The sequence below is a fragment of the Mus caroli genome, unplaced genomic scaffold (genome assembly GCF_978045245.1).
Source record: "Mus caroli unplaced genomic scaffold, Mus_caroli_1 scaffold_7, whole genome shotgun sequence".
NCBI classification, from domain to species: domain Eukaryota; kingdom Metazoa; phylum Chordata; class Mammalia; order Rodentia; family Muridae; genus Mus; species Mus caroli.
Window position 1 is genome coordinate 19,477,644 of NW_028227262.1, and position 11,387 is coordinate 19,489,030.

The 11,387-nt window shown below is 41.9% G+C and overlaps 1 protein-coding gene across 1 annotated transcript; it reads right to left on the reverse strand.

Annotated features, from left to right (window-relative positions):
• Positions 1-821: 821 nt before the first annotated feature.
• Tmem52b (transmembrane protein 52B) lies at positions 822-6,950 on the reverse strand. Its single transcript, XM_021165773.2, has 5 exons — positions 6,403-6,950; positions 5,307-5,350; positions 3,504-3,542; positions 2,849-3,015; positions 822-2,431 (listed from the first exon to the last, which is right to left on the reverse strand). The coding sequence occupies exons 1-5, from the start codon at positions 6,466-6,468 to the stop codon at positions 2,187-2,189; spliced, it is 561 nt and encodes a 186-aa protein (XP_021021432.1). The 5' UTR covers positions 6,469-6,950; the 3' UTR covers positions 822-2,186.
• Positions 6,951-11,387: the final 4,437 nt, after the last annotated feature.

The window sequence follows — 11,387 nt, forward strand, 5'->3', positions numbered from 1 at the left end:
GGTCAGAACCCCTATCAAAGAGTTAGGGGAAGGATTGAAGGACTTGAAGGGGATGGCAACTGCATAGAAAGAAAACAGCATCAACTAACCTGGACCCCTCAGAGCTCCCAGAGACTAATCCACCAACCAAAGAGCATACATAGGCTGGTCCATTGCCTCCAGGCACATATGTAACAGAGGATTCCCTTGCCTGGCTTCAGTGAGAAAGGATGTATGCATCTAATCCTATAGAGACTTGCTACCCCAGGAAGAGGGATGTCGGGGGAGGATGAGGTAGAGACGGGTGGGTGGGGAAGGACCCTCTCAGAACCAAAGGGGAGGGAGATGGGGCAAAGAACTCTGGAAGGGGGCAACATTTGGCATGTAAATAAATAAAATAATTTAATAATAATAATAAAAGAGACAGAGTTAGGCAGAAAATTGGCAGGTGAAGGCAAGTCTTGGCATCATAGAAACTGGGAGACTGCCCTAGTCTATATATCAAAGTACCATCTCAAAAGAAAAGATGAATAATTGAAGGTGAAGAAAGTGAAGCCAATTTTGTGGAATGCAGGATGACTTTCTTGGTGGTGGTAAAGTAAAACCACCCTAGCTGCTGCTAACAACTTATGCTCATCAGCTTGCCCAGGTACTCTGATCTGTGATTCAGGAGTTCTAATCACTAGCAGATTACACTCACTTACAGTGATTTTCCCTCAGGACTTCAGTGAACATTGCAAGAATGTATTTAATGAGGTGCAGCACTATTCAGCCCCCTCCCCCATCGAATCATCTCCCCAGGGTACCCCAGCTAATCACATACAAAACAGTTTAGTCTGCTAACTGTGTTCAGAGGAATCCTTAGGTATTTTGTTGTTGCTTTGTTTTGTTTTGTTTTGTTTTCTGTTTATCTCAATCAAGACATTTTTATTGATAAAATAAAGGCACTTTACATATGGTTTTACAATAACACAGTAGACAGACAGGCAAAAGGACAAACCAGAACATAATTCTCAGTGAAGTTACCACAGGCCACTGAAGAGCAGATGACAACAGGACGAATAACACGTGATACATGGGATGTTTTACAAATCGTGCTTTGGTGTATATGTGTTCTTGGATGTGCACAATGATGTCTAATTTACAGATGAGGAAGTAATTATTCCAGGATTTGAGTAACTTCTCTAAGCAGTTTTTTTCCAGAACACATCTCACTGTTTTGATGATAATGACAGTAGTGTGGAAGGTGGTACATCACCAGGATAGCTTGGCACTCTCTTTTGATTGTATATGCCATCAAAAGAAGATCCGGGCTTAGGGGTAGCACTGAGCATTGGAAAGGTGCACAGACCTCAACGGAGTGAATTTTTAATTATTGTTCCACTAGGTGGCAGCAAGACCCACCTCAAGAGCCAGGATGGGTCACTCTAGACTTTACATGGTGAAGGCTTTCCATCCTGAGAACAAGAAGGAAAGAAGCAGAGGAATGCTTTCTTTCAGAGCCTAAAAAGTGTGTGTGTGTGTGTGTGTGTGTGTGTGTGTGTGTGTGTGTGTTTGCAGGACAAAGCACTGAAAAGTTGCTAGGACCACTTCTGTACTCTACACAATGTTTCACTCTTGTGGGTAAGACTAAACTGATAGAAAGGTTTTGACATGTGGCACATACTGTAGTATAGTCTCTCCACTCATATCAGAACCCCTGACTGTGCAATCTGCAAGTCCAGGTGGGGTGGTATACCAGGTTGTTCAGCATAATGGTGGTTGTTCCCTAAAAGGAAAGATGCATGGATTTGGTGCACTGATGGTAGTGGCTATGCACAAAGTATGTTTCCCTTCAAGATTACCAAAGTCAAGTAGAGGGAAGAGCAATTTGCAGGATTATAGGGTTAAAGAAACTTTCTATGCATGCTGTAGTTGAAGGAATTCAAGACACCTTAATGTTCCATGCTTTGGACGTAGTCAATATATCTAAAGGTGAGTTGCAAGCTTTGAACTTCAAATAACGAGTTAGAACTCAATTAGAAATGTGTGTATCAAAAAAAGCACATTGTTGTGAATGAAGAGTGAGAACCCACCTTGTTCACATAACATGTCTAGGTGGCATCCTGAACCTTGCTGGATGGTATAAAAGAAAGCATCTCATGTATCTTGGGATCTTTCCAGGTCTGATGATGCTTTGAATGTCAGGAATCTCGTCATTATCCCCATCAGTGTGATGGGGGTTCTGTCCCAGGAGATTCCTTCCCCATGGGAGGCAGCTGCTTTTCCTCTGGGACGGAGGGTAAATCAGGAGCTTTCTGCCCACACCTTGCAACTGTGAAGCGGCTCATACGAAGAGCTTCCTCATAGCCTGGGAGTGTATCCACAGAGGAAGGCAGCTGGCCCAAGTTGCTGTGTGCATGAGCCACTGCCAGGATTCTCCGAGCTGCAGGGCCAAACACGGACTGCAGAGCTGTGAAGGAAGACAGAGTTGGTGTAGAGATGATCACACCCAAGGGTGATATCCTCAGATTTGAGAGATCTACATCACACCTAAAGTCTCTTTGTCTTTCACCTGTGTTCAGACACGTTGCCATGACCTTTGACGAACTTCGCAAAAATCCTTCAAAGAACTTTGGTTCCAATATTTTATTTTGTTCGTCAATTTATCATCAGCCAAAAAACACAAACAAACAACAATAAAAACAATCAAACAAAGCCTTGAGAATTCAGGCATCAGTGACAGCCCAGGTTACCACATTCTGGAAATGAAAACCACACCAAGTTCCCAAACGCAATGCTAGTTGGCAGGTTGCCCTACATGCACCGCCAAACCTTTTAGTACATCTTCAAATCTGACCCCCTAACTTAGTGTTCTGAGTACACTCACATGTAATGGTGCTCTGGAGAGTGTTGTCATGGTCAAAAGCAATGACAGTCACTTCATAAGGCGGTGGGGCCCCATCTTCCCCGTTTTCTGGACGGCTCAGGCAGCAGCGGAAGCATACTGAAGTCAGGCCACACAGGAGAAGCAGTGCGCCAACCACCACCAGTAACCTGCAAGAGCCCACACACAAATCCCACCTGTGGTCAACTGGTTTCCCAGCTCTGACCTAACCATACATTAATCTCCGATCACGATCGTTGTTCTTCTTTTAGAGAACACTAATAAGGCTTCAACCGTGAGGGTTTCATTTTGCATATATCAGTTATTGATTTTTCAGCAAGACTGTGCCGGTCAGGAGAGCAAACAACACTGAAGATAGTTTGAAGGGGCTGATTCTTACTTCACTGTGAAGAAGTGTTTCTTAAGCACATTCTGGGGAGAGGCACTAAAATCTTTTGATGTTGGCTGAAGGGACTGTATTGAAATAGGAAACCGTGGTGTATTGTCACATAGGCTAGAGGTGAACTAAGGAAACTTTACTGTGAAATGTATTTATGTTTCTTATTCACACTAAGAGCCAGCATATGAAAAACTTTTTTAAAAAAAATTCACATAATAAATGAGGTCTCTTTGAGGGTGTTATGTATCTCAAACTTACCATATATACCAGAGATGCACCCAGTCAGTAGTCAGGCAACTGTGGACAAAGAATGAAGTTTATTATATTAAAAAAATAGTGCAAGCTGCAATAATCATGTTGTTATATTTAATACCATGCTATAATTTAAAAACATCAAGACCTACTCTTTTTTTATTTTTACTTTATTTATTTATTTATTTATTTATCGAGAAAGGTCTCATGTTGTAACCTTGCTGGCCTGGAACTTTACTATTTACACCAGACTGGTCTTGAACTCACAGAGTTCTACCTGCCTCTGCCTCCCTAGTGCTGGGATTAAAGGCATGTACTACTATGTTCTGCTAAGAATTACTTTTGAAAACGTCCAATGTAACAGGCTGAATAGAGTTTTATAATGCAGGTGGCATTGCTGTGCAAAGCATTATTATAGTCACTAAAAATTTCATTAAGAAGAATGGCCATGAAAAAAAAATTAAGGGAAGGGGGTCTGAGAATGGAGAGGAGAAGAAGAGAAACAGCTACAACGACTTTTGTTTGAAAAAACTATGTGATGAAACTTAACTATTTTCAAGTTGATAAGATAGAAAAGGAAAAGAAGATGTCCCCATGACTATTTATGAGCTGCTGAGATAGAGATTCTTAAGAATTAGGCATAGAAATGTATAAAGAGTGGCTTTGAAAACAGACATGAGCATTGAACTCAAATGCGTGTGAAGTCAATAACTGTACACATCAGGAAAGTTTCAGTTGAAGGCATGAAAGAAGTCATATTTGTAATTTATATTTCACAAGTTCTTGCAACATCCTCCCCCTAAAAAGGGCCTACACTTTCACATCTAAACTCAAAACTGATGGGTACATCTGCTGAGACCAAACAGGAAGGGAGAAAAGGGAGAGGCTGGCTGGCTTCACAAGGAAGACTGTGGAAGACACTAAAACCGCAAGTCGGGGATAGGCAGAGGAATGCGTATTTCTTTAAAGATGGACCAGCTTTTCATTAAAATAATAAAATAAATTTTCTCCATTAAATATATATTGAGACCCATTTCTGCATTTCATCCTTGGTCACTGTTTCACAGAAAATGCAGTTTGTTTGTATTTTCCCTGAAACAATGTATCATTTGTGCATTCCATATTTGGTCACTCTTCTAGAGAAAATGAAGTGTTTTTTTTTTTTTCCCCTGAAACAATGTATCATCTTACTTCTCACATTTTGTCATTGGTTCCCATGCTTTCACTTCTACCTTAGACTCCAAATGGCAACATACATCTGAATTCTCAATGTCATCTAGCCAGTATCAGATATACTCATGCCAAGTAAGAGCCTAATTACTTAATTCCCCTCACATCTGATAGAGCTGGTTTCAGGGAAATGATTCTATGGCAGAATGTGTGTTTTCCTTCCAAGTGAACAGGATTGTTATTGTCTGTCCTTACTTGAAACCAAAAATTGCTTTTGGATTTGAAGTGGGCATGCTGCTGTGGAAAGCATCCAAATAGATAAGCCAATGACTGGCTGTTGAGCCCAGTCTGCCTTGATGAGTCACTGGAAACCACAACTAAGGAAGCTTTTGCAGGTTTCTCTGACCACATGTATTTAAATTATTTGTGCTGTGTTGATGAGAAGACTGATTTGAAAAAAAAAAAGCACTCTCAGTAATGTTATTCTGAGCATTTGGAATGACACACATGTCTATGATGGTAGGTGGTGTCCATTTAAGTTAAAAGGGAAGTCGGGGCTATCTGCTGACATTTTAGCCTATGTTTGGGTGTTGTCACTTTGTCTGTCTGTACTCCTAGCTTGACCTCTCAGATACTTACTGTTCAGAGTTGACACAGTTCTCCTCACTCCTGGCCCCAGGAAGCTGTGGGAAGGAAATAATCTCAGACATGGAAATGGTCACACCTGCAGTTCTCAGCAGCCTATCAACTACCCATCTTGGCTGCACCCTGTCAGACCTACTTGTAAAGATGAGGACAGGGCCATAAGATTGGTCTGTACTGGCCTGAGACATTGGTCATTCCTTTGACTGATGACTACATCTTGTGAGGCAGAAGTTCCTGGAAGAGCAGAGATCTTCTATGTGGCTCCGGCCATGGCTGAGCATCCTTCCTTAGGGAATTATGAATAGCCCTTTGTGTCAGTTTGTTACCCTAGAAGTCTCCTGACTCATCCCCTGGGACATTGTGGTTGTCTTCCTTGTCCCTGCACTGTTGAATTCTAGCCCCAATGCTATTCATTTTCAGCCTTCACCACATCAGTATCTCACTACACAAGAAGAGCAATGGGGGAGATGTTACAAAGAAAGAAGAATAAAGAAGAAAAGGAAATGCAGAAACCAAGAGAAGATATAAGAAAATGTACTTTTATATACTGGTTAACTTTTGCGGGAAGCAAAGCAGACAGCTGCTACCAGCACAGGAATGAGATACAGTCTAGTTTCTGCAGTGTCTTGCTCAGCTAGACTTCTTAACTGTGTGAACTTGGCCCTGGTATTTGTCCAGAATCTCTCACTAAACTGACCCTTTTTTCAGCTAAATGGTGACTCACAGGCTTTTCTTTCACAGAGGAGTAAAATAAACTGTTTAAAATATTATTAAAGAGACCTTTGGTACTGGGGACACACTGGGTAATCCCTGTACCCCTATTCAAGCTGAGTATAATATGTACTATCCCTGATTGTCCTAATTTCTCTCCCTCTTTCCATGAGAATCAATCAATCACACATACAGACACACACACACACACACACATCTCTGAAACCCCCTATTATTAAACAAACACCATAGTACTCTTTTCTCACTCCCTTTTGGGTTCTATATCAGTTTTTGCTCCATCCATTTCCTCCTAGAGACAGCATAGCTAAAGCAATAAGCAAAGGAAAGTTTCTTCCTGCTGTTTCACAATTGAACACACCTGGATGAAATAAACCAGGCCAGAGGCCATCAGCACCTGGGCCCAGGCTGTCATTAGGCTGAACATCTGGTCCAGAAAGGTCACGCCGGCTGCATCTGCTGTATCCTTTCCATGCTCCGTGCCACGTGGAACTTGGTGGTGAAGAATTCCTAAAGAGAATTTTTTTTTCTCGGCAATAGATCAATCTCCCTCTCCTTCTTCCTGCTGGCTTTATATTTTACGGTTTCTTTTTCCCTTTTAGTTTCCTTCTCCTGAGTTCTCTTTATGAGATCTCCACATTGGCTTCCTCTCCACTTCCATTCTTCAATTAAACTTTTCTGTGTATTTAATCTTTCTTCGTCTGCATTCAAGAAGAGCACATTTGTCCTCTGAGTTAGACTTTTTTGCTCAGTCTATAATGAGAGACTTGGACCTGTAATCGGTCAAAGGCAGATTGTGAGTGACCAGATGTGTTCTTGTGTTCATCAGGAAACTAGTTACACACTCTTGGCTCCTGGATGACCGCTGAAGTCTCAAAGTCACTGCCAATCTCTCTCCACCCTCTCTCCATGTGATTGGCATCTCCCTTCTTACTCCTTAAGACTCTCCCCTCACCGTGTTGATAATCAACCCTGCTGGTTCTGGGTCATTTATTGCAGCCACTCAGCAGGCCTAAGGGATTCTAAACGAGCTAGAAAGCTATCCCTACTTTAGAGTAGGTAGTGGGTTTCAAAACTAGAAGTGCCAGGTGCTAACAATGGTCTCAGCCTCCTGCTTCAGTTTCAGACACACAAGTTAACTCTCTCTCTCTGTCTTTCTCTCTCTCTGTCTCGCTCTGTCTCTCTGTCTCTGTCTCTGTCTCTCTCTCTCTCTCTCTCTCTCTCTCTCTCTCTCTTTCCCTCTGCCCCGCTCCTCTCAAAGCAGTGTCGTGATGTTGCCACTGGAGAACCAGGCTCAGTGCATACAGTTGTGGTTCCATCTACTGAGGAGGCTGAGACAGGAGGATCATTTGGGTCTAGTTCAGGAAAGTAAGACTACCCTAGGGAATAGCAAGACCTCCATCTAAAGACACATATTATCAACAATAAAATAAGACTTAAAAGTCATATGTAAAAGTAAGCACACCACACGGAAAGGATATAAAATGAAAGGATATAAAATGGCTATAGAGGGAAATATTGTCCAGAGCCAGTGAATGCCATATAAATGACTGATATTTAAGGAGGGATCTTTTACCCAGAGCCCAAAGTACTAAGTAAGAACATTCAGTGTTGGTTCACAGTGACATGTCTGTTTCACAAGACTGAACAAAATTAGATTTCAGCTGCTTTCTAATTGATGAGGAGAGGCTGCAGGGTGGGTCCTAGTCATGGAGTTTGTGGGGTGGGTTCCATCACACTCAAGGCCCCACACACCATGTGATCATACCATGATGATATGATGTGGGAATGATGAATGCAAACAATTTCCTGTTCTCAGCTAAGGAGAGCAGTGAGGGAACTCTCTGGTACAGTGTTGCTCTCTCCAAGTCTGTCCACTTCTTCTTATAACATAGGCTCTTGAGTGAAACGTACTTTCCAAATTTCAATAGAAAACTGTGAGACAGAAGGCATTCTGGAGGAGTGGAGAGCAGGACTTGCGTTACAGCCTTTCACTAGGCCTGGACCTTACTGCACCTCCTTCTTCAGAGAACATAATAAATGATCCCTGAACTAGCATCAGCTGTTGCTTCAGCGAAAGGAAATCGCGATCAAGGAGGCATCTTGTGTGGAATATTTTTATTCAAACACCTATAATAGAAAAACTTCATGAATGCCCCCCCACACCCTTTTTTCTTTTCTTGTGGGAAAGACAGTAAACCAGCATGGGTTAAGATCATAGCTCAGGGTCTTGATCCAGTCACTTGCTTGACCCCCTGTTTGTTATGGGATCTTGGACAAGGCGTTTCATGTCTCTGTCAGCTCAGTTCAATTTGATATGGAAAGCACTCTGGTTCTCAATACCCACAGAGTGACTCATGAATTGTAACTCCAGTTCCAGAGGAATCTCAGGCCATCTTCTGACCTCCATGGGGATCAGGCATGTGGGTTGTGAGCATATATACACAAAACAAAGTACTCATACAGATAAATAACAAAATAAAGGAATCTTTATGATGTATATTACAGTCCTGATAGCAAGTATTTGATATTAATTAAGATACTTTTAATTTAGCTCTATCTTACATGTGATGGTTCCTTCCAATATGCAGGACCATTAATGTCTACTATGACTATTCTGTCTTTCTACCAGTCCTTTCTAGATGGCAATATAGCTTTCTAATAGTCTTTTTTTTTTCCTTGAACAGTTCCCATGCTAACCAGGCCATTTCTTTTCCCACCCGCACCAGCCTTCACCTGCATGAACAGGTTTCCCAATTACTTTGGCTTTCCCCCATGGCAGTTTCTGGCCACATGATTGTAATCGTCTTTCTTGCCCTGGAGCTTCCCAGCAGTCCTGAACACCACAGGCTTTGGTTAATGACTCCCTTGTTGTTTTCTTTTTCAGAATTACCGCTACCGTTTCTTTTTTATCCCATAAGCAGGAAAAAACTTCCTTTGTTGATTCTAATGTGTCAGTGTTCTGTGATGGCTCCCATCACAGCTTTTAAGTAGGAAATTATGATAGAGGGAAGATCATTCATAGAAGAAAAGGTCCACATGGCATAAAGACAGAGGGCACGGAGCTGGAAACATTGAGAACATTCTCATTACCAGCCTACATAATCCCATTCCATTAAGCTTGTCAATCATTAGCTTATACTATGTTGTGAAGGACTAGGACTGTGGCCAGCAGGAGGTACACATACACTGCCCTCTTCACCTGTGCTTCAGGGCATTGTTATACAACCACTCTAACAAGTGTAGCCAAAGAATTGCTAACTTGGGGTTCCTTTGATTATTCTCCTTTGACCTTGGTTGCCAGGTACACGCCCTCCTGCTCCCCTTCCTTTCTGTACCTCAATGAATAGAAACCAGGAATACTGGTACTCTGAGGTACCAACATCAGCCTGTACATGTCTGAACAGTGGGTTGGGTCATCTCCAATGGTCAAGAATGGAGAAGGTGGCAGAAGTCAGTTTCATTCTAAAACCTTTGGGTATTTCACGAAGAAGCATCTCTGTTTGAAGATCCAAGATCATAACGTGGATATTAAATTCCAACCTCGGAGACATGGAAACTTAGTAAGAGCATTAAACAGGAGGCTTTGTTCCTCCCTTGTGAAAGGGTTTCATGTCTGACCTCAAACTTTTTGTGTAGTGAAGACTGGCTTTGACTACTGATCTTGCCTTGCTATCACAGTGCTGGAATTACAAGCACATGCCACCACTCCCACCTTTTGTAAAGTGTTGTTGATCAAACTCAGAGCTTTGTGCTAAACTCATGGGATGTAAACAAGACAGAGGGGTTCAGTTTATCAAAAAAAAAAAAGAGTATGGTTTATATGCCATGTAGCTCATTACAACAAATTGTATAGCAACAGTTTAAGGCAAAACACACACACACACACACACACACACACACACACACACTATCAGCATTCACAGCAGGACCAGAAGTATAGATAAAGCTTAGCTTGTTCCATTGCTTGGGATTATACAAGAATGAGATCAAAGTGTCTGCATAGTAACACTTGTCTGAAAGCAGCTGTCATGGCCATGAACCCATTTGCAAGCCCTCTTGGGCAGAATGTATTTCTTAGTTGGCTGTAGGATTAGTTTAGCCATGTTTCTTTACATATTCTAATTAAAATATAATTACATAATTCCCCCTCCCCTGACCTCCCTCCAACCCTTCTTATGTACTCACTCTTGCTCCCTCTTAAATTCATGTCCTCTTTCACCTTAATGGATACACTATATATATATATATATATATCAGGACTGACCAACACAAAATGTTAAATCACTGGTGAGGGAGCTCATTCCTGGAGATTACTTCTCTCTCTGTCTCTGTCTGTCTGTCTGTCTGTCTCTCTCTCTCTTTCTCTCTCCATTAGCGACACTCATTGTGTCGTTAATACAATGCCTAAACTATACCTGAACAAGGACAACACCAGTAAACATGCTAACATGGAAATGGGAAGTCTCTTAGGACCCCACTCCTAGACTAAGAGCTGCAGGCACACAGGAAGTGCTTCTTTAAATCTTAAATGATGAGCACAGAGGCAGAGAGAGGCTTAAGCACACTCCTCATGTTCCTGAAGTAATTCCTTGTGTACAGTCACATGTGTTCTGCGACCTTTGCTACATTTTAGGTTGTACCTCTGAGAACATAGGCTTAAAGACATGAAATTCCTCTGGAGTGTGACACCAGGTGTCATGGAGCATTCTGAATTTTTTCAAGTCTTTATCATTATCTGGAAACATCTCTGTAGAGGTTTAAGCACAAGGGAAAAGTCCAGGTGTGGTAGTATGGTATTGCCTTTAATTCTAGGACTTGGGAAGAAGAGACAAGAAGATCTCTGTGAGTTTGAGCCAGTCTTAACTACCTAGTGAGCTCCAAGCCTGGATTACCCAGTGAAACACTGTCTCAAAAGAAAAAAATCAAAACAAAACAAAACAAAACAAAACAAGCAAACAAAACCCTAACAACAATCAATCTATCCCCTTTCCCACCACCACATTTTCCTCTCTGTTAGAGTCTTGTCTACTCAAACTCAAAAAAAAAATGTTTAGTCTATAGAGGGTTACTTTACTTTCACAAAAACACATGCAAGGGCTGAACCTGAGTTAGGGACCCGAGAGTTGGTCAAACACCTGTCCTGTCCGTAATCTTAGCACTGCTACTGTGAGATGGAGGGCAGAGATAGGAGGGAATCTGGACTCTTTCAGGTCAACTAGCCTGGAGCATGTATCAGGCAATCAGAGTTCTTTCCTTAATCAGTGAGAGACCAGGGCCTACCAATACCTGATTTGCCCTCTGACCTCCACTTGCATCTGTGTTTTGCACACATACAAGCAGGCT